Source organism: Dreissena polymorpha, chromosome 2 (assembly GCF_020536995.1).
Source record: "Dreissena polymorpha isolate Duluth1 chromosome 2, UMN_Dpol_1.0, whole genome shotgun sequence".
Taxonomy (NCBI): domain Eukaryota; kingdom Metazoa; phylum Mollusca; class Bivalvia; order Myida; family Dreissenidae; genus Dreissena; species Dreissena polymorpha.
This window is the reverse complement of record NC_068356.1, coordinates 32,828,593-32,853,254: the sequence shown is the minus strand read 5'-3', so window position 1 is coordinate 32,853,254 and position 24,662 is coordinate 32,828,593. Positions and strand designations below refer to the sequence as shown.

The window sequence follows — 24,662 nt, the reverse complement described above, 5'->3', positions numbered from 1 at the left end:
CTAAAAAAAATAAATTCTCACAAGCTTTCATTTATTCATAACTGCACCCGCAGCCGAGCGTTGGCACCCGTTATGCAGTGCTCTTGTTTATAAAACTTGCTGAGGACTGGTGTTATTTCCTGTCCTTTAAGATTTCTTTGTCTTGTGCATGGGCTGCTTTGTTCCTTTTTGAATGGTAAGTTTCTCACTCTTGAGACACAGATAAGACTCTTTACTTAGATTTTCTTTTTAGAATGATATGAACCTACAAAGTAAAAATAAGTTCATTCAGCATTGATTATGAAATAAAAAGTTAGCATTGCAGACAACATTTCAAATCTGACAGCAGTTTCTTAACATAGCTTAACAGGAGTTTCTCATGAAGAGCAATTTCTATTATCATTTCTTTTAAATTCTTTGCAGTCTTTAATCTTCAAAGTGTGTACCAAACAAAAAGCAATATTCCTATCAAATACTCGATCATATTAGCTAATTAACAATCAAGAATGAAGGGTTAAAAGGAATACAAGGGTCGAATATCGTACACCTCGCAGTGGATGCAAATACAGTTACCGTTAATAAGTTCACAATGGCTGCATAAAGAAACCCAATCAAACCACAACCCCCAATCAAGTAAGGTGTGAAAATTACTGGTTGTTAGGAGGGTGTCAATTTAGAGCAATTTTGTTGATTGGTACTGATTAAAGTGGGCTTTTGTTTTATATAGCCGTTAGTAGGCTAGTTGGATCAATAGTGGTAATGGCCATTGAAATATATATAAAAAATCGGGGATTGACAGACGTTCTTGCTCAATTGTCCACATGTTCCCGAGTTTTGTGCCCTTTAATGTGCAATAATATTCTTGTGATTAACTCTTCTTTTTCTGCATACAAAATACATTTCTGAGCTTTGATAACTCTTGCCTAAAGTGGTATAGAACAAAAAAGTAAAAACAGAAAACATTCTTCTTTCTTTATACATGTAGGACAACACTGTTTCAAATACTGGTGGGTAAATCCTTATTAGTCCCCTACCGGGGACTACACGGTTTGCGCTCTGTCTGTCAGTCTGTCTGTCAGTCTGTCACACTTCTCTGGATCCTGCGATAACTTAAAAAGTTCATCATATTTTTTCATGAAACTTGAAACATGGACAGATGGCCATATGTATATTATGCACGTCATTTCATTTTGTTCTTAAGTAAAGAATCATGGCAACCAATAGACTAGAAATATTTCTGAAAATGTTGGATCCTGCTATAACTTTAAAAGTTCTTCATATTTTTTCATGAAACTTGAAATATGGACAGATGCCAATATGGTAGGTAGGGGACTTGTATTGATTGGCAATAATCTTGTTTTCTACTAGTATACATAGTTATATACCAAATTGCACAAATGTAATGTCATTTGCCTTCAGACATGCATCTGCCAGGTTTTATGACCTTAATCCTGTTGTAAAAATCTATGATCGAAGTGGCGCAAGATAAGCGGAAACAGGGCCTTTATCTGTAGATTTGCGCTGTTAAATATGTCGCCGAAAATTAAGAGACATTTACTATGGACAAAAACCGGTATGTCCAAAAAGTTAAGAGAGTAGAGAAATAATTATTTTTGCTAAAAAGGGTGTCTGAAAACTTGGAGTGTTCGAAAACTTTATTTATTTTATTTTTATATTTATTTAGTAATTTAGGCATTTAATTGTTTGTGACAAAGATCTTGTTTTACTTTAAGCTGTGTGACTGTAGCTCACAATCACCTTTCCAAGAGTCAGATTGTAGACAACATGGTTGCAGCATGTAGTCAGGTAGCAGAAAAACTTCCCGGCGGTCAAGACAACATAAAGAACATCTACATAAAAGGGGCAGACACTAAAGCTCTGCCTGTATACTTTGATTTTGGTATGTTGATTTCTAAGCATTCACTGATCAACAACCGTAACTGTTACCAGCTTTTACGCAGGATTATGCCCCTTTTTTTGCAAGTTGATTGAACTTTAACTAAGTGGAACTCCAGTTAAAAATTTCAAACAACAAGTAGGTTTCCTTATAATTACTACAGACATTCAATGGAAACTTTAACGCGTGTCTTTGTCATCATCATGGCAGGTCACTGACCAGTGGTCTTAACTCTGACCTGCTATTAAGCAGAATTATACACCTTTGTGTAGACCTAGCATGGGGTTGCCATGGGGCAAGTTGACCAACATTTGAATTCATTTATGAATGTGGATATGGTGCTAAAATGGAGTGTAGATAAGTAACATGCTGATCTTTCAAATCATTGCATTTGGGTCCTTAAGGATCGAGGTCTTTTTCACTGTTACAAAAAAGTAAAGAAGAGTGTCCTCTCAAAAACATAAATTTGAATAAGTTGTTTTTTTTTTTAGCTCACCTCAGCATAACATGCTCATGGTGAGCTTTTGTGATCGCCTTTTGTCAGTTGTCCGTCGTGCGTTGTGCGACGTCATCATTTGCCTTGTTCACTCTCTAGAGGCCACATATATTGTCCAATCCTTATGAAATTCGGTCAGAAGATTGGTTTCAATGATATCTTAGATGAGTTCGAAAATGGTTACGTTTGCTTGAAAAACATAGCTGCCAAGGGGCAGGGCATTTTTCCTTATATGGCTATATATGGCTATAGCAAAATCTTGTTAACACTAGAGGCCACATTTATTGTCCGATCCTCATGAAACTTGGTCAGAAGATTCATCCCAATGATATCTTGGACAAGTTCGAAAATGATGTCGGTTGGTTGAAAAACATGGCCGCCAGGGGACGGGGCATTTTTATGTCCCCCACTATAGTAGTGGGGGACATATTGTTTTTGCCCTGTCTGTTGGTCTGTTGGTTTGTTTGCGCCAACTTTAACATTTTGCAATAACTTTTGCTATATTGAAGATAGCAAATTCATATTTGGCATGCATGTGTATCTCATGAAGCTGCACATTTTGAGTGGTGAAAGGTCAAGGTCTAGGTCATCCTTCAAGGTCAGAGGTCAAATATATGTGGCCAAAATCGCTCATTTTATGAATACTTTTGCAATATTGAAGATAGCAAATTCATATTTGGCATGCATGTGTATCTCATAAAGCTGCACATTTTGAGTGGTGAAAGGTCAAGGTAAAGGTCATCCTTCAAGGTCAGAGGTCAATACTATGCGGCCCAAATCGCTTATTTTATAAATACTTTTGCAATATTGAAGATAGCAACTTGATATTTGGCATGCATGTGCATCTCATGGAGCTGCACATTTTGAGTGGTGAAAGGTCACAGTCAAGGTCACCCTTCAAGGTCAGAGGTCAAATATATGTGGCCCAAATCGCTTATTTTATGAATATTTTTGCAATATTGAAGATAGCAACTTGATATTTGGCATGCATGTGTATCTCATGGAGCTGCACATTTTGAGTGGTGAAAGGTCAAGGTCATCCTTCATGGTCAAATATATGGGTCAAAATTGCTCATGTAATGTCACTTCTGCAATATTGAAGCTAGCAATTTTATATTTGAAATGCATGTGTATCTCATGGAGCTGCACATTTTGAGTGATGAAGGGTCAAGGTCAAGGTCATCCTTCAAGGTCAAACGTCATACAGGGGGACATTGTGTTTCACAAACACATCTTGTTAGTTCTGCTCTGGAATTTGGGAATATATTGATCATTGATAAATGCACTGTTCTGAAGGAAAATTGACTACTCTGCCGTTGATCTCTTCTGAACTGTATAAAATAAGCTGTTTTGGCTGATTTAAAGACCTTGATGCTTTCTTGAAAAAGGTTGGAATTTTGAAATAATTAAACTCTAAATTATTTTTAACACCAGCATCAAGACATTTTGGCCTTATTTTCTAAATTATTCTTATTATTTAGATTATTTTTATTTGGCTTTTTCTAAATTAGAAAGACTCTATTCTATTTCAATAACTTTAGTAAATTTTTCTTATTTTTACATTTGATTCACTGAAGTTTCCTAATCTCCATAAATATTGTTCTTTAGATTAAATTAGACCTATTTTGTAAACTAGATTTTTGAAGCACTTTCTCAGTGCCCCAGATAATTATTTGGGTAATAGGGTTTTCACCCGTTGATTTTGAAAAATAGGGTGATTTCAGTTTTTAAACAGGGTGAAATATGTTATTAACATTTATACCTCAAGCTCATGTATGCTTTACTTTTGTTGCACAGACTGGTTGCAATATGCACATTTCAACTTTTATTTCTGCCCTATCAACGTAAACCATTTCTAACCAGGGATATGACTTTTACCACTTTTGACAGTTTTTTTTCAATCACGGAGTCGGACTTTCCGTCATGTTTTTGGATGTCAACTAGCTACTTTCAACTGCTGCATACACAGTGGATAAGAAATCGATAACACATATGATTGCGTTGTTTGTACGTGGTTGGAAAAAGTTTGCGATCGACATACATTTAGCGCAACAATCGCGCATGTCTTTCGACCTCGCATGGACATTTTTATTACGCATCGTTATAGAAACTGAAAATACAGACACTTTACAAATGCACGTCATAAATAGTTTGGTCAGACGCTTAATTTGTTTTGAAATTTAGTCCGCATAGCGTTTGAATAACTTCGACTGTTTTGCTCCTCGTCACCCAGGCACTTGCTCACTGTTGAATGAATAAAATCTTCGCCGCCGTACGATAATTATTCCAATTAAAAATTACCGAAATTGAGCGAAGCATTTTCGATTGAGACTCGTATCGTACGCATCAAATTTAAAGAATAAGCGTAAAAGTCAAATTGATTGCGTTTTCAATACGCATTATATTGAATTTCTTTGCGTATTTAAACATTTTAATAGGGTGAAAAACGCCGATACGCAGCTTATCTGGGGCACTGCTTTCTAGACTAACAGTAACTTATATTTATATCAGTTTTTTTGACAGATTTTGAACTTCTTTTTACATTCATTAAGGTATTTGCTGTATGTTGTTCATTTTTGTAACGATACTTAGATTCTTTAGACTTAGCTTGTACCTGTTCATAATTTTCTGTCATTGTTCTTCATTTTCCGAGTTCTTGGAATAAAAATTAGTTATTTTTGTTAAAGCTGCTTTGGTTTTCACTTATAAATAAAATCTTTGAGTGTATTTAGGCGTCCCTGACTGAACGCCTTTAGTTAATTGAATTACAACCAGCCAGTATAGTCATCCTGACCGGAAATAAGAGTTTGTCAAATAAATATTTTTGCATTACATAAGTGCTCACAAAGTTACAAGTTTGAAAATGGTCATGATCAGTGAAAAAACATGGCCGCCAGTGAGTGGGGCAGTTTTCTTTATATGTATATAGTGACAACATGTGAACAGTCTAGAAGACACATTTTTTTCCCAATCTTAATGAAATTTGGACATATCTTGGAAGAGTTAAAAAATGGTTCAGGTCTGTTAAAAAAAACATGGCCGCCAAGGGGCCATGTTCCATTGATATCTTGGGCTGCAAAGAACAGGTCATTTCTTTTTTTCTCAGGTGAGCGATTTTGGGCCTTTCAGGCCCTCTTGTTTGGATTTGTGTTTTTAAAAAGCTAACATGATTACCTAGGTTTGGATTGCATCAGGGATTGTGATGTAATGTTTTGTGTAGGAAGGCTAGCTTAAATGATCTTGCAATACAAGTTAATGAAATTCAGCTAAGTAATTGGATACAAATTGAAAAAAAATCTTGGCATGGTAACATTTCTTATTTTATTAATTGATCTTTCTCTTTTAGTTAACACATACATATACTATATAACTACTACAGAAATTCTACTTCTTTGTGGTCATTATATTAAGTGAATGACAGAACAAGCATTATACTATCAAAGATGAGAACGTTCATGGTCCTTTTGTTTGATCATGTCGTTGACATTATGATCATCAAAACAAGGTTTAGTTTTAGAAACTAATTTACTGTCTTTGTTATTCAGTAGCTACAATTCATGACGTCATCATTACTTGGTTTTATTTTAATGTACTTGGATCAATAATACTGTGGCCGAGGGATATAGTTTTTGAATCGTTAGTCATTTTTAAAGTTCTTCCGTTCTTTTGTTTGTATAAGGTAACTTTTCAGGGCTGTATCTTGGATATGCTACAAGATTTCAATATGAAACTGCATGGGTTTATAGATATCAATGAGGAGAATTGCAATGCATAAAAACAATTAGCCTACACTTAAATATTATTTTAGGATTATACCAAATATAAAGGGATTTGCACCCATCCATAAACAAACTTTTGGTGGGGGATGTCAATTCAACAAATTTGCATGTTCTACTTTAGTAGAAGTGAAAAATATAGGCCAACTCTCCAACAAGAATTTTTTTAATTGATTCAATGTTCCTAATATTTCAATTTATGTGTGGAAAACTAATTTGTCTTTCCCAGTTTTGATGAGAAATCATGAAAGCTAGTTGGGCCCTTTTTGCAAATGAAGAAAAAAACTGTCTTAGAAAATAACAAATATTAATTTATATTTAATGTTCGATAAAGAACAGATTTTATGGAATGTAATTGTTTCTGTAGGGGGCCTAGATGATGTGGATTTGCCTGACAAAGTAGAGAGGAAGCTGGAGGAGGCAGAGGATGAGATCACCACAGTGGAGGGAGCACGAGTGAAGATTAGAGCCGACGGGCAGATACAGGTCATCACTGTGGGAGCAGTTAAGGGTGAAGTAAAGGTTGGGGAAGGAAAAGAGGGTGTGAAAAGAGGTACAGGCAGTGTCAGCAGTGATGGAGATGAAGATATTGACAGTGAAAATGAAGATGATGACAGTGATATGGAAAATGACATTGATAAAGCAGTGAAGGTTGCAAGAGAACAGATAGCAAAAGTTCAGCCCCCAAGGTCCATAACGCAAACTGGTGAGAATAAAAGGCAAACTAAAAAAAATGTTAAAGTGGACAGTAAGTCGCAGTCAGCAAAGAAAATGACAACTGTCATTTCAGGAGATGCTACAAGGAAGAACACATCGCCTTCTGGAAAACGAAATGTGAAGGATGAGGCTGCGGAGGAGATGGTGACAAAGAAGAGAGCAAGGAAAACCCCAGTGAAATCTGTTGAAGAAAAGGTTAAAGAGAGCATCACAAAGAAAGGGCGGAAAGCAAGAAAAGTTTAACTAACGTACTGTTCAGCGACTTTCTAGATCAAGATAAGTTTTACCTGTTAAGTGAAATGCTATTAGATAACAGGAACTCTCATTTAAAAAATTAAAAAATTGATAACTGCTTTTATTGAGAAAAAAACATAGTATACTGTAGATTGTTTAAAAAAAATAAAAGCATAAACATACTTTAAATCTGTTATAATCTGTTTTTGAGAGCTGATCTGTATTGTACATGTTTATTTGTGTGTGAAAGGATACATCGTTATCATTGTGTCAATTGTGTTAAGTATTGTGGTTGACTGTTATTGTTATGGTGTTTGCTGTATAAGAAATTTACAAAATTAATCGATTGTATGAGTAAAACAAACTTACACCATTGTTCACTATGTAAAAACAAAACATATATGCAATAAATTGGTGTGGTAACAGCAATAAAAACGTTTTCCAATTTCTGTGTTGAAAATTTGTTCAAGCTATAATTATAATAACATCGAAAAAAGTGACTGCCCGAAAATCTAAACTGGGACATTTAGAAGTTAAAGTCGAGCTGCAACCACTTGGGCAAATCCTGACCTGGCTTTTGAATGTGTAACGTAGCTAAAACACGTTTTTGAAAGTAGCGATGAAAAGTGTTACAAAAGGATAATTTTTACGACTTCAATGGATGATTATGAATTAACCAACATTAATTTAAAATAGTCAGTGGTTATATCAGCACCATTGTGTGTCTGACAACATAAGTTACCTTAACTTGTATAACAATACAAAGTATGATTATTCTTTTACTATATTTTATCGCCTGTTTTTGAACATGTGTAGAAAGTTACTGGGTTGCTCTGCAAACGAAGTCTTACATGGTTTGCATTTATACTTAGAAGACAACTACGGTAATGGTTTTGTAACATTGTAATGTAGTTTTTTTTTATAAACTAGAGGAAAGATGTATTCTTCATACTACTTGTTAATAATAAAGATATAAAATACTGGATATCGGGTGTATTTTACATCAAGTACTGCGGAAGGAAAACCCATTATTTTATAAATGCATTGGTATATTGATATGATTTAGAAGGTCGGTAAAAACCTTTTGCACTCTGTGCTGTTGTTTGAAATATAATACAAATTCTTGTTGAGCCTTTTCACATGGTATCACTAACCAAATACAATAAATATTTTGTTAATAAATAAACCTCATAACGAACAGAACAAGTTTTATTTATTATGTAATTGTTAAAAAACAAGGTCATGAACGGGGAGTTCAGAAAAAGATACACCAAACGTTTTACAACATTGAGTCAATACAAGTAATTATTTTGAGGATTTATGTAATTCTATATTAGATTTAAAGAAATGTCCAGTAAGGGAGACTATTTAGTTGATAATGGCTGTCTATTTCTTCATTGTAATCTCTCCCTTTGTTGATTTCTGCTAGCACTAATTATAGACCCAAATGTAGTGACCACTTTAATAGGTATCCTGCTATGATTTTAACATCTTTACGTGATAAGATGTTCTTTGGGATGAACAAAAATTCCAAATGTGTTATCTTGTTTATAAGATGTTTTGATTCTGCTCTACCGTTCTAGGCGTCAACTCAATTCTCTTTTGGCACGTGCGACTCGAGCCACGTGACCACCCTCTGCTTGTTTGTCGCCATCCACCGGATGTTCCTTTGAATACTCTCGAGCACCTGCTTTCGACCACTCGCACCTGCACCAGCATCCGGGTACTTGGCGAAAAACATCTGCACCTGCAACATGGAACCTGGTCATAAAACCGAGCCCATATGTATGATGATGCCCGAGACGCTAACTCGAGTTGAACTCGCTAATGATGATTTAGAATGAAATACTGCCTTGAAACTTTCCCATTTGATGCAACGCGTTTCATTTAAATGTAAATTCTTTTAACATTGGATTTCATAGACAGAAATCCTAGTTTACTACTCCATGCAGTAGAATGAAACTATCTGCTCGATTTTTCCTCTTGTTATGATATAAAATTGTGAATCCTTTTAAGTGTCACATTTGTGTGTGTTATAATGTCGTGTGTTTTACAATTTCACAAGGAAGTTGCGTGTCAGAAGTACTTCGGGGAACTGAATATTTAAAAGGATGCAATAAAATCGCCAACGGCTATAAAATCTCGATCGCTAAAATTCAATCCAAGAAACCCTACCTCTTCCAGTTGGTATTGTGTGTTGAAATTTGATGCAATGCTTGGTAGAAGACGACCGAAGTATCGGGAATAAAGAGTAAATCTGCAAACAAACACGCGTATATATAGCACTCTCTGAAATAATCAATTTGACCATTAAATACCCTCTAAATTGAATTATTCTTTTTAGAAGATCACGCTTGCTTATTTGGATCTCTCGAGTCTCAGTATAATTGGATACAAATACAATCGAGTGATCTATGGTAACTCGAATAACAGTTTTCACGGCGATCATTTCCTCATAATTGACCTCAACATTCCAATTAGACCTCAACATCATAGACGTGCACGTTTATCGTTACATGTTTCGACTAGGCCTTCTGGAAATGTAGCACTTTGATACCGGAAACAACGTTCATAGCAACCGCATATTCGCATCTCTGTCCTACCTGTTCTTTTGTGACATCAATACATTTCTTGAATCTAGACTTATAGTTGCATGCAACGTTCATTGCGTACCTGTCGTCCAGAGCGCGAGTGAGACATACGGAAATCATAGTGTACGATTTGATTGGTAACCCTTATTCAATCATTTTGGGATTCAAATCATTGTCGATTTTTTAAAAGTTCTAATGAGAGTTTGACACAATGGCATAACGTTTTATGATCAATAAGGACACGTTAAGAAAAAATAAATCATTCAACATTTTGTTCCGCTATTAAAGAATTTCCGCTTTTTGCGACTCGACTGTATACAAAAATCAGAAACTATTATCTGTACCCTACCTGTCAACAAGGGTTTGCCAGTTGTTTCGCACCCAGTCCCACACAAGCCCCCGGCCAGCCCTGTTGCCCGCTATTATTCCCAGCACATTGAAGTAGTCCTGTGATCGTACGTACTCCTCGTTCTGTGCGTTCTCGATATACCTGAAACCATAGCAACATACCCAGGAGGTTCACTAAAACAAATACATATGTGGAGGGACATTCATGCTCGCGAATAAAGCAGTTTGATGCGATAATCATGCACCATTTTTGCAGACAATTGTTAATAACCGATCTAATGGTATATACTGGTAAGTTAGTAACTGATTTGTTGAAACCATATCGAGTGAAATCAGGAAAGCGTAACAGAACGTTAAGTGCATTCGTGACAAGTTAATACATTATTAATTTTGAGTCTGCATATGCAGTAAAATGCAAACTGATATCGAATCTGATCTGACAGTTCAATTACACTGCTTTCTGGATGGCTTACAAGTGCAAGATACATGTAACTGCATTTGGAACAAAAAGGGATTGAAACGAAGCTTTACCTATGGATGTTTTACTTACATATATGTGTAATTGGCAGGTAGTGATGTGGTAGATTTCATGGAGAACTCATGTTTTACTGTATACAAAGAAAACGTACCCGATTGTTTATGTAACGTGTAAACATGTCCACCGAAAAACTGTATTTAATAAAGAAATACAACTGCACGTTTGTATGGTCGACATGAACAAAAATTAATGACGTTTATTTATAACATTAACCTATTCTAAGCTTAATTCAGAACCGAATCGTTAAAGGACGATTTAAATTACCGCCATGGATTGATTTGTTCTTGCCGAGTGGTTTTATTCTCAGAATGCATCCAGTTTGTGCAAATGGTTGTCAGAACTATATACATGTCTTATAGGGTAACAATACAGTGAGTCCTTTCTGCATGTGTACCAGAGGTTGCATGTGCTACTGGCCAATACAATGTGTGTAGTGTAACTTGTGCGATATTATTACAGCTGTATTACAATAACTAGTGACTTTGGATTTTCACTATGTCCAGAGGTAAGTAAGGATAGTGTGCGAGTCATCGATTCAAAGAAAGCTCAATTTCTTATATGTTAAGTCGGTAAAAAAATAATAAAATATTTATATTACCCCATCAAAATGAAATACGCCTGCCAATAATGTTAAATGTGACAATGGGTTGTTATCATGTTAGCCGCTACATTCATTCCGCCCGCAAATTAATCCTATTTTCAACAGATGCCCTAAACGACTAATAAGGGACCCAATAAAACAGATCGCTTGATTAGAAAATTCTGCAAGCGCCACACAAGTCTTTGGCCACCATATCAAAAAGCAATGGTGGTATTGTAACATTTCATCAGATAGTTTGATGAATGGCCAGTGAGCGAAATTGCGAGCTGTTTCCATGTGCACACAACTTTTTAACTCATTTAATATAAATACAAGAAACCGTCGGAGACGGGTGATGCTCCCCAAAGGTTTTTTTGTCACAATATTGCACTATATATTCAGATAAAAGGAAACGTCTTGAGGGGCATAACTTTGGACAAAATAATACGATGAATGGTTTAGCAACTTAAAAATTTCAAAGGGCCATAACTCTCTAAATAAATCATCTAACCAGAACCCACAAATAACATGCGCATCTCCTCAAGTTAGTTAAGCTTCCCAGAAAGCTTCATTGTATTCCAGTCAGTAGTTGGGGAGAAATAGCCCGAACAAGAATTGCACTATATGTACAGTTTATAGAAAATTTCAAAGGGCAATAACTCTGTGAAAAATCATCCGACCATAACCGGCTGATAATATGCACATCTCCTGTTGATAGTGAAGCTTCCCATAAAGTTTCATTGAATTCCCATAATAAGTTGCTGAGAAAAAGCTCGGACAAGAATTGCACTATATGTACAATGGAAAATTTCAAAGGGCCATAACTCTGTGAAAAATCATCGGACGAGAACCGGCTGATTATACGCACATCTCCTCTTGGTAGTGAAGCTTCCCATAAAGTTTCATTGAATTCCAGTCATTAGTTGCTGAGAAATAGCCCGGACAAGAATTACACTATATGTACAGTTAATGGAAAATTTCAAATGGCCATAACTCTGTGAAAAATCATCAGACCAGAACTGGCTGATAACATGCACATCTCCTCTTGGTAGTGAAGCTTCCCATAAAGTTTCATTGAATTCCAGTCATTAGTTGCTGAGAAATAGCCCGGACAAGAATTGCACTATATGTACAGTTAATGGAAAATTTCAAAGGGCCATAACTCTGTGAAAAATCATCCGACCAGAACAGGCTGATAATATGCACATCTCCTTTTGGTAGTGAAGCTTCCCATAAAGTTTCATTGACTTCCGGTCATAAGTTGCTGAGAAATAGCCCGGACAAGAATTGCTCTATATGTACAGTTAATGGAAAATTTCAAAGGGCCATAACTCTGTGAAAAATCATCCGACCAGAACTGGCTGATAATATGCACATCTCTTGGTAGTGAAGCTTCCCATAAAGTTTCATTGAATTCCGGTCAGTAATTGCTGAGAAATAGCCCGGACAAAAATTGTGCACGGATGGACGGACGCACGCACGGACGCACGCACGGACAGACAAAGCGGCGACTATATGCCCCCCCCCCACACACATTTTTTTTTTTTGGGGGGGGGGGGGGAGCATAAAAACAACGAAGGTAGTGTGTGGTACGTGCTTCACACGGTTAAGACCCAGGAATTCCTCTTGAATTGATGCGTAAGTTTTATCTGGCAATACGCCCCATATCCTTGCATTCAAATAGCTTGGTCGTACGGATGAATATAGATAGGTTACCTATATACAAATCACCGCAAAACATAAAACACTCACACACACATTTACGAACATCCCAACTAACCCATATCGCACTTAATAATTTCATCAAGTCGACATGTGTTTTAATCCATCACTAGAGGTATGGAGTATTTGATACAATGGACAAGTGTAGTACCTGATCAGCAGTGATATGAGTTTGTTAAGAGTAAACATTAGAATTAAAGCATAAGCAGATGTATGGAGTATATGCTATAGTGGACACGTGCATTACCGCGTCAGCAGAGCTTTGGCTTATTTGAGCTCATTGGTCATTGTCGACCTGAAATGGCCCACAAGTCACCCGGGGGTGACTAGATGCCGATTCATGTCACCCTGACAAGAATCGGCTTCTAGTCACCCGTGTAGTTTTTATCAAACGGCACCGCACCCACATATGACTCCCGCAATTAATTATTTAGTTTTTTTAGACATTTTTTTTAAAGCGCCACTTTCGTTTTTGTAGTTTTTTTACACAAATTCCCTCGCATATGAACGACCAAATCATGTATTTTTGGTTGAAAACGTAAAATTGTTGCCGAGGCTGACTTTATGCTGATTTCGAGGGTGACTAGAATCGGCTTGAAGTCACCCCCGGGTGACAAGAATCGGCTTCATGTCACCCCGGGTGACTGCAATCGGCTTCAAGTCCCGGGGGTGACTAACGTTGGCTTGAAGTCACCATAGGGTGACAAGAATCGGCATCTAGTCACCCCCGGTTGACTTTTGGGCCAGTTAAGGTCGACAATGATCCATTGAGCCTTATTTTATATAGCGGACGCGTGTATTACCTCATGATACAATATTGGATATTGATAAAGTGTACACGTGAATTACCGCATGAGCAGAGGTATGGATTTCGTCTTCGCCAGGGCAGACTGCAGCTTGGATTTCTCCTGGGCGTCGGCTTCGTTCAGGTAGCGCTGCCACGTGATGTGCCAGTCACGTGATGAATCGGACGCGCCCATCCCGTAGTTGTACACCAGAGAACGAATATTTGGGGGAATACTGAAACAGAAAGTTCGGAACTGTTGTGAAATTCGCGTGGCAAAGTGTATTAAATGTACGCGTTGCGACCTATCGGTCATTGGTTCGACCCCCACTGTAGGAACGTTATCGGGATCTCCCAGTCGCAGGATGTTGGAAAGTTTGCAGACAGTCCGGGACCCGATCCCGGGACCGCTATCAAGGCGAGTGCTCTACGACGTGATATAACCGGACCGATTGCATATCTCATCACCAATCCCGCTTAAGTTAGGCACCGTGACATTTTTCAAGTTGCACAGGGAAAAATAACTAACTAACTAACTAACTAACTAACTAAAGAAATAAATGAATATATATCCCCAAATACAGCAAGTACTGTTTTTACTCCGGGAACAGACTCGAGAGCGTCTTATTAAGCCTTATATTTTGATGCAATCGAGCTAAAATAAAAACGAATTTCATTTATATGTAAAACTTCAATGGAGACGCACACATGGTCACATTTCAAAAGGTCATTTAGAATACAGCGATATTAGTATTCAGTACATGCACTTTCGGAGGACAGCACTATTAGAGCCGTGGGTTCGTACATTCCCTAAGGTGTACACCCTCTGATTGGATTTCGTCTGTTCTGATAACGAAGAGCGTTTTAAATCCAGCGGACGTCAATCGATAATTAAATCCAATTATACTAAATAAGCATGGTTGAAAACACCAAGAAAAAGACGTGACCGAATTCCAGTCATGCATAGAATTCATTCACGACGTTTTATCATGTTTTGACAGATTTCATGCAAAACCGCTTTGCGTGTTTAAAATTTCACGTCCGATGCTTTTTAATATTTATGCACGCATACCTAGGTAAATCGTTGAGGATGATATCGGTGACATATGATATGAAGAACCGACATCCAAGTAATACTTTTTCAATTTATTCAAACGTAAACTCAATCAAAATGCCAATACAAATATATAATTGAACCGTTGTATGTCTTTATCACTTGATTACTATTTTCTACAATCGCATGAAAATAACCCTATTTTTCAAAATATGGCGATAGCTTTATTTATAATGTCATATAATATAGCGTCAAAACAAACTTTAAAATTTGATATCTTTCGACATTGTGCATGTGTTAAATTATTTAAAACAATGTTTATTACATGGGGTTCTTATCTTCATATACACATGTACATGCACTGTAATCTGTGAACTGTTGTCGACCTTACCACACCGTTGTGATTTTACCCGAGTAAATGGCCGTACGTACGTGGCGTTTTTGTAGAGCCAGTCCTGGAACTTCTGCTTTGCGGTCCTCATGCAGTCCTCGTGGCCGTTACCGCACGCCAAGGAAATCACCGTACTCCTCAACAGCCTGCAGAACAAATAGCACGTTACCAATCTACGGGTCGCGGTAATGGACATGGTGATCCCCACGAGATTAGGTACTGTTTATACGCAGGAAACGGACTCGAAAGACTCCCTACGCAGGAAACGGACTCGAAAGTCTCCCTATAAGCCGTAGTCTTTTGATGGAATCAAGTTAAATTCAATAGGTTTGTACTTGACCTCGACATAACAAACCTCGACATTAAAGGGGCCTTTTCACAGATTTTGGCATTTTTTAACTTATTCATTAAATGCTTTATATCGATAAATGTAAACATTGGATCGTAAAAGCTCCAGTAAAAAATCAAGAATAAAATTAAAAAAAGGAAAAGAACATTGCCCGGACCAGGTTTCGAACCAGTGACCCCTGGAGTCCTGCCAGAGTCCTGAAGTAAAAACGCTTTAGCCTACTGAGCTATTCCGCCGAGTACATATTCTTGAAGTATTTTATACCTTATATAAGCAATCTTCGTAGTTTCACAAAACTTAACGACAAAAACAGAACTCTCCAAATTATTCAATCGTTTCGCGTTGCAACGCTTTATAATTTTTAGATTTTAAAATCGTCAAAAGATGCATATAATGGCTATATTAGACCATGGTAAATGTTCAGTATTACTGTTTCCTCACAAATATCATAACTAACACGAAAATTTGCGAATCTGAAACAACTTTTTTCAATTTTGTCAATTTACCATAGCGTGAAAAGATCCCTTTAAAATAAAAACCAATCAATAATATGATACTTTTCAGTGGTAACATTAAAGTAAAACGTAGCCGGTATAGCGCTGTACTACAAAGCCGAGGATTCGGTCCCCGGCCCGAACCCATAAAATTATAGAGTATGGTGATGTGGTACGGTAAATTGAATAATAGTTCTGTTTTAGTGATGTACAAAGTTATTAAAAGCTGTTTGGATTATGAAGCATATTTAGACTTAGTTCCCAGACGTTTGCGATTATTTTTTGTAAGATTAAGAGTCTCTGCGCATCCGTTGAGAATCCAAACGGGCAGATACGCCCAAAATAACATACCACGAAATGAGCGTTATTGTTTATGTTGTAATGACTTGGATTTAGAGGATGAATACCATTTTATATGTATATGCCGTTGTTACACGGATTTAAGAAAAAAATATTTAAACCGTATATTTTATATTAACCCATCAGTATATAAATTCCAAAAGTTATTAATTTCCTGTGATAAATCAGTTATTTTCAATGTATGTAAATATATCAAAGAAGCTCTTGTTATTAGAAATACGATTTTAAATAATACTGTTTAATACAATTTATTACCGCCTTGATAGTTTATAAGTATTTGTACTCGTTAATATGTATTTTATGTTATTTAATATTGTGTTGTTATACCTAGTTACGTGACAGAAAAAATGTATATACTTTAGTATGAAGACGATGTACTTGTGTATAAGTCGGAATAAACTGTCTGTCTGTCTGTCTGTCTGTCTGTCTGGTGATGGCCATGACAGCGTTAAACGGCCATTCTACCCCTACCTATGATTCAATTAGGGCAGTAATCAATTACTGATGTGAGAGATATACCAGCGAACCCAAGAAAGTGTGACTTGGTTTACTTACCGCCTTGATATGACAGAAATACTGTTGAAAACGGAGAAAAACCCCAACAAACATACGCACAAATTATTGATAAGGATGCTTATCAGCAAATGAAACATGTCAATAATGTTTTATGAAAATAAGCGTTTAAAATTGAAAGTTTTTCGGTTTTTATTTTTGTACAAAGAAGTAAAATAGTTGATACAGTAACCTTTGCCGTTTAGAGGGTTGTCCGATTATCACGTATATCGGTTTGGGAATGCTTACTGCAAGTGATGCCAACATTTAATCTATGAACATCTACTTGTACAATATTTATAATCTATACTAGTACTGGTTACTTGTCAAGATGAGAGCCCGTGTCATCCCAGCCCAGCCTGTTGAATGCTCCCGTCACCTTTGCAACCTTGTATTGCTGAAATACAGATATACCGATACACAGATATGTCCCCTCAAATGCGTGTAAATGCTTGACCAACTTAAAAGACACTGTTCATACAATTAAATGTTTGATTTACCGTCAACCATGATATAACACCGCACCGGATTGTGAGCAGTCTTTAAAATGGGATTGGGGTGGGGTGGGGGCGGCTATTGGGATTTTATGTATTGGATTGAAGTTGTTGAAAATAAACATGTAAACCTGAAGTAACTCGTAGTCGCCAGTGAATTCCAGCATGGCGGCAATGTAGCTTAGACCGCTGGTGGCGCTTTCCCAGGGAAGATAATCTTGTTCCGCATCCAGATATGACGTCATATCTAAGGCAATGTCATAACCCAATAATCCAGCGCGCGCAAGGTTGAACGCGTCGTCAATTAAGTTAGCTCTGTCGGCCGGCGTAAGAACCTACGCACAATACTGATAATAAACACACATTTTAACATATCGAAGTAATATTTTTTCATTAGTTACTATCACAAATTTAACAAATAAAGCTAACGCTGTAAATATTTAAGAAAGTGTATAATAAGTTTTAATGAAACATGGACACACAATTTCTGTTTTTGACGTCTATAAATACAATTCTCTACAATAGAAAAAGAACGATTCAGTAGATTTTTGTGTAAGTTAATATTGATAAAAGCAATTGAAGTTTCTTCGCTGTGTCATTTAATACGCAATGGTGGCTTTGTCGCGGCTTGGCGTACCTTTGTGTCCTTGCGGAGTACGTCCGACAGACGTCGCCATATAGTTACAGGATAGTTGACGCGATAGAATCCGATTCCGTCGAGGTTAAACTTTAGCCAGAAGTCCGGATTCGAGGAATTCAGTGTTTGCGGTGTTGTGAAAGAAACTGTAATGCGTTTGTTCAATAGTGTCACCTTTTAAAGCGTATTCCGATTGGTTAGAAAGGAACAGTAAGAGTCGTGTTCTGACGAAACTGGGCATAATGCATGTGCGTAAAGTGTCGTTCCGGATTAGCCTGTGTACTCCGCACAGGCTAATCAGGGACGAAACTTTCCTCATAAATTGGATTTTTGCTAAGAAGAGACGTCATTTAAACGAAAAATGTCATAAAAGCGGAAAGTGTCGTCCCTGATGAGCCTGTGCGGACTGTTCAGGCTAATCTGGGACGACACTTTCATTATGCCCAGTTTTCTCAGAACACGACTCATAAGTACGTCTTTCATAGAGTGCACTGTGTAAATGTTGGACCAAAATATACAACAATTCACTCCTCCTGATATTGAATAGCATCCATTTTCCACAATACATCGATAATCTGTTATGCTATGTAAGCGCTACAGATGTATTCACATTTTAACAAAATACCACATAGTTTTTAGGTTCGAAACACGCGTTTAAGGGTTATTTGCGAAACAATAATATGCAGAGAATATACTGTGTACCGTATCGCTTTTATACATTTTTAATGAAAACTTTCTCCAGCATTACTTAATTGTAACACATAAATGGTAGATTTAATACACAATAAGCATTTTTTAAGTGTCATCAAAGGTCAATAATCGCATACAAACATGGCATTTAGCAAAAGGTCTTGACAAGCAGCTTATTATAAACTAAAAAGTACGTACGTGTCCGGTTCCCTTTAATCCAGACGCTGTACGTCTGTTTTGTCTTGATCATATAGTCAAGCTTGATGAACCACTTGTAGCTGAGAATATGAAAGTGGGTCATGAATTTTTAGAGAAAGATGTATTTTTTCATTAACGTTCAATAAGCGGGCTTTGGACCATAGTGATGTGTTGTATTATGCAATTTTCTCAATAAATAGGTATATTATATGATTTTAATACACAATTTATTTACAAGACGATGCTACCATAAAGTTTGCGTGAATATTTGAAAGTAATAGCAAATGCAGCATAGCAACAACAACAAAAACATCGATGATCGCCAACAATGAAAAAAATCAGCAAACTATGTGTATTTATACCCGAAATGAGAATCGCTTATGTCATAGTGTATGCTTTGGTCTGCAAGGAATCGGTCCTGTTGCACAGTTATGACGTCATCGACGATGGTGACGTTGAGATATGGCAGCCCCATCTGCTTGGTCCACGTGTCCATGACGTCTTTTACGCGAATATCGTCTGCTATCTGTTCATATTTGGTAAACAAACAACGCAAGCGTTCACGAACATTTATTTATAGATGCACAATACAAAGGTTAACTGCTGCTACAATTAATGTGTAGATCTATTAAGAAAATAAATGTTTATACCAACCGAACTTCGACGGTACGCGTGGACAAAATTAATATAGTATCCAAAATTACTGATTCTACGGTATATCTTAATACATGTAAATGTTTCTTTTTGAATAAGTAAATGAATACATAAATTTTAACAAATCAATCTTCGATTATTAACATACGTTTCCAAGCGCGGTCCATAGATCGTCCGTCCGTGCGTTTGAGTACTGGTACTTGTGCAGGTAGCGAGAGATCCCTTCGAAGAATCGGTCGCTCCCCATCCACCTCTCCAGCATCCCGATCACTGACATGCCCTGCAAGACGCCAGAAGAAGAACATGAGCCGCGTTCTGAGAAAACTGGGCATAATGTATGTGCGTAAAGTGTCGTCCCAGATTAGCCTATGCGGTTCGCACAGGTTAATCAGGGACGACACTTTCCGCTTTTATTACATTTTTCGTTTAAATGAAGTCTCTTCTTAGCAAAATCTAGTTTAAGCGGAAAGTGTCGTCCCTGATCAGCCTGTGCGGACTGCAAAGACTAATCTGAGACGACACTTTATGCAGATGCATTATGCCCAGTTTTCTCAGAACACGACTCATATGTAGCTGGCGAATTACGAAAGCGCTTCTACAAAGGGAACTGAATTGATCATCTATCTTGTGCATTGACAAATCTGTGCTTTGCGAATACAGTATTATACAGTATTATAAACTCTGTACAAGCTTAATTATATAACTGATTATATATATGATTAAAAATGAGTTATAGACCTACATGTAAATACGTAAATGCATCAATACCTTGCTGTACGAGATGATATCAAACACGGCGTTGATGTCATTCGGGTCGGTGACGTCAACAACGATAGGATGTGACGACACACCGGCGTCTGTCACCATCACTGGCTGTACGTCTATGATCAGCCTCTGGGATATCTGTTCAAAGTTAGCAAAATTAAAATTAATGAAGTTTTATGATTGGATTCTCAAATAAGAAATCAGTGGGTATAAGAAGTTCACGTGATTCACTAGTTTAAAAAAATACTTTCAGACATCTTAAGATGTAAATGCATGCATGAAATATTTAAATTAATACCACTTAACATTAGTCGGTATATGTAGATACAAAACGAAAGTCGAAACTATCCGATAAAACATTATGACTAATTTTCATATTACGCGTTTAATACCCCCAACAGACACGTCGTAAAATCTATTAAGTCACATGACCCCACCATTTTCTAGTCGGAATTATGCTAATCAGCGAAATACTATTTTAATAATATAAGCTTTGTTCTGTGAAAAGGGGTTTTGATGCATGTGCGAAAAGTGTCGTCCTAGGTAAGCCTGTACAGGCTAATCAGGGACAACACTTTTCGCCTAAACTGGATTTTTGCTAACAGACTTTCTGTAAACGAAAAACTTAAATAAAAAACACGTAAAGTATCGTTAGCCTGCGCGGACTGCACAGGCTAATCTGGGACGACACTATACGTACATGCAGTTAACCCCTTTTTTACTGAGTGCGAATCATATAATTTGCTTACCATGTCCCAGGTTGGCTCTTGGGTTGCTGCCCCTATATACTCCATGAATGAAGCGAACCCCTCGTTTAGCCACAAGTCATCCCACCAATCCATCGTCACCAGGTTACCGAACCACTGCAGCAGACAAACGCAACACACTTGGAAAGTAGTATACCACCAGTCCTGATGTTGCCGCAAGGAGCCAACATTCCCACTTGTATAGCTCATAATGAAGGTTTAATTTCCCTATATGAAAATCCCACACACATTGTAAAATGTAGTACGAATATCACAAACACGTGCTCTTTTTAGGGGAACAGTTTATGCGCTCAAGACAAATTCGAATGTGCGATGGTTTGAGACTTTTTCAAACAAACTAAACCGACTAAATTGAAGGCAAGATGAATAAAATGAAATGTGTTCTGAAATATAAAGTTACTTTTAAAAGAACAAAATGGATACTGAATTGTGTAAACTTGCTTTATTGGTGGGGATATCAAGGTCCCCAAATAACGTAGCCCTTTCAAATTTGCATCAAGAACAGCCTTTTTCCGGGAAAAATGCATGTGCGTAAAGCGTCGTCCCAGATTAGCCTGTTTTCGCCTTAACTGGATTCTCGTTAAGAAGAGGCTTCCTTTAACGAAAATTTTTATTAAAGCGGAAAGTGTCGGAAAGTGTCGCCCCTGCTTAGTCTGGATGGACTGCAAGGGCTAAATTGGGATTGACAATTTACGCAATTCATTAATGCCCAGTTACCTAAAAACGACTCTCAAACAATCCTGAAACTCCATGATACGGACCTGGTGAGACACTTCGTGTGCTACAACACCTGCCACATTCTGCTTGTTAGCATCCGAGGCGGCGCTAGGGTCAACCAGGATGTTCGTTTCGCGGAACGTGATCAGACCCCAGTTCTCCATGGCGCCCGACACGAAGTCGGGAACAGAAATCAAGTCTGAAACGAGAAGTTTGTTACATTTCTTTCATAGTGATTTCCTGTACTGCGATGCCATTCGGAAAACTCTTAGAAGTGGCCGAACTCCAACACATGTACATGTTTTATTAACCAATTCTATGTATTTGAAAAGGATTGGCATTAACTAACTGGCCTTAACTGGCCTTAGCTAAATGCTGACGACCTTTGATTCACTCGATCTTTCACATTGGAATGACAGCCATACCAAGCTTAGGCAGTGGGTATGAGATGTTGAACTTGGTTGTGTACAGGTCTACCGACGTCATGGCGACCTGCAGGGCGTACGCCGTCTGATTGACCCGGTCAGGGGGCGCGTACAGTCTCACCTGATTGAGCAAACAATCGATTATTTATGAATGCATGCAAAAGGTGCCGGATGGTTGTACCGAGCAATCAATCAGTAAGTCATTCAGTCTAGCTATAAATCAATTCAACGAGCGAGCAATCAATGAATGTATCAACACATGCGACATGAACTACGAATGAAGGCAATGCAGGAACATGTTAAATGAGTTACCTTGATACCGGATGTTGAATTCCCCTCAAGGTAGCTGAAGTCACATACGATGAAGCAGGCCAGGTATGTGCTCATTTTCACTGATGTGTCAAATCTCGTGGCGACCAGAGAGGGATTCTGGGACCACGTGTCGGACCACTGTTAACAAGAATAAACTTTTCACCAAATTTACAGACGTCGCGCAATTGATGACGTTTATGTAACTTTAAAATACGCAATTATACAGGAGAATGGACTTTTTTAAATGAATTCATTGTAAGAACAAACGAATACTTTTTCTCAAATATAAATTTTGTTATAACAGTGTTTTATATTTATATTCTATTGACAAAATCAAAACGCGGAGAAAGATCAGAAGCCAAAATAACGTCAAATAGAAAGCACATATTTTATTCTTAATTAAACACAATTAGAAACCTGCACGGGCATGTTTGATAGCGCAGTGTAGCCCTTGCGGTGGACAAGGGTCACAGTGTAGGTGGCCTTGATGTTGGGCTCGTCCAGGCAGGGAAACGCCCGTCGTGCATTCACGGGCTCGAACTTCGTGGTTGCTATGGAGCTGATGGAATGATACCAAGTTCAAGAGCAGAAGGGGTGAAGGTCGTGCAGTGAGTATAATGCATCGCTCTTATGACCGTTTTAATAATTGGAATTTAATAAGAACATGCAGAGGAGGCACGCAACTCTTATATAAACGTGCGATTTACTACAGTAAGGACATATCAGCAAACATCACATACTGTAAGTGCCTTCAGTATATCTATAACATTAGTGGGTATAGATTGCTGATTATTCTAAGCTACATCGTAATGCAGTCAATTTTAAATACATTTTATCGTGTTAAAGGGGCCTTTTCACAGATTTTGGCATGTTTTGAAGTTTGTCATTAAATGCTTTATATTGATAAATGTTAACATTGGATATAAAAACCTCCAGTAAAAAATCAAGAATAAAATTAAAAAAAAGGTAACCCTTAGCGGGGCTCGAACCACTGACCCCTGGAGTCCTGGAGTAAAAAGTCTCCCACTTAGACCACTCGGCCATCCTTCCGGAGACAATGACATGTGTATTTTATACGTCATATAACCAATCCTCGTAGTTTCACAAAAAGAACGACAACAACAGAACTCTCAAAATTATAAATTCGTTTCGCGTTGCAACGCTTGATAATTTTCGGGTTTTTAAATCGTCTAAAGATGCATATAATGGCTATTTTAGGGCATGGTAAATGTTCAGTATTACTGTTTCCTCACAAATATCATAACTAAAACGAAAATTTGCGAATCTGAAACAACTTTTTCAATTTTCTCAATTTACCCAAATGTGAAAAGGCCCCTTTAACCATACAGGTATTAATGCATTTGAAGCATGTCCGCACCGACGTGCAGTAATTTAGATGGTTTTAAATAAGAAATGTCTCCTGCACATATAGAAGCATCGTACAAACCTCGGTTTCTTTGTGATGGAATTTATGTAGGTGCTCTTGTAAAAGCCGACGATTGATCTGTTCAGTGATCCACTGAACTGAATATCAAGGTACACCGTTGAGTTGGCAAGAATGGGCTTTGTGGTCTCAACTACCCAGAACTGATTTGGTTTGTACTCGAAGGTTCGCTTGATTGAAATTGCGTTGCCAAATGGTCCGTCCAACAATTTCGTCTGCGCGATGTCCAAGAATAGCACGTGCACCATGAATAGTTGAGTCGCTTCCTTAACCTGTAATTCTATGGAAACATTACCGTAAAATGTACTCGCATTGTCGTAAAAGTCCGGAAACATGGTCAGATTGTAATGCACGGGCAGTACCGTTCCCGGCAGACGAAGCGTCTTCCATGGACCATCTTCGAACGGTGGTGTCGTCAATTTGCCGCTGAGAGTTGAATTTGTCGTCTGCAGCGGAGCGGAAGTGGGAACGGTCTGAACGCCGGAAGCTGTCGGTTGCACCTGGCTCCCCGCCCTACCAGACTCTGCAGTGTTTGTCTTATCATCACAGCCGGGCAACAACTTCCAAACTAAAATCCCGGTTATGACTGGTAAGGCAATTACCAGAAACACCAAGAAGTACACTAATCTCTTATTTGCAGCCATACGTTTTATTCACTTATAATTTTGACTTGCAGTACAGACAATCGCTTTATTTA

The 24,662-nt window shown here is 37.6% G+C and overlaps 2 protein-coding genes across 2 annotated transcripts in view; one reads left to right on the top strand and one right to left on the bottom strand.

Annotated features, from left to right (window-relative positions):
- Positions 1-8,825, top strand: part of LOC127866512 (ribosomal L1 domain-containing protein 1-like) — a 16,469-nt gene extending 7,644 nt beyond the window's left edge. The window contains exons 6-7 of the mRNA XM_052407066.1: positions 1,713-1,879; positions 6,516-8,825. Of these exons, the coding sequence (XP_052263026.1) occupies positions 1,713-1,879; positions 6,516-7,108 (760 nt within the window). The 3' untranslated portion in view covers positions 7,109-8,825. The remainder of the gene's footprint in view (positions 1-1,712; positions 1,880-6,515) is intronic.
- Positions 8,296-24,662, bottom strand: LOC127866511 (glutamyl aminopeptidase-like). The gene is made up of 18 exons (XM_052407065.1): positions 23,969-24,662; positions 22,939-23,080; positions 22,522-22,659; positions 22,210-22,330; positions 21,829-21,983; positions 21,050-21,163; positions 20,304-20,438; positions 19,684-19,815; positions 19,244-19,407; positions 18,882-18,961; positions 17,994-18,139; positions 17,488-17,691; positions 17,186-17,259; positions 15,149-15,253; positions 13,728-13,898; positions 10,040-10,180; positions 9,275-9,356; positions 8,296-8,846 (listed from the first exon to the last, which is right to left on the bottom strand). The coding sequence occupies exons 1-18, from the start codon at positions 24,607-24,609 to the stop codon at positions 8,691-8,693; spliced, it is 2,901 nt and encodes a 966-aa protein (XP_052263025.1). The 5' UTR covers positions 24,610-24,662; the 3' UTR covers positions 8,296-8,690.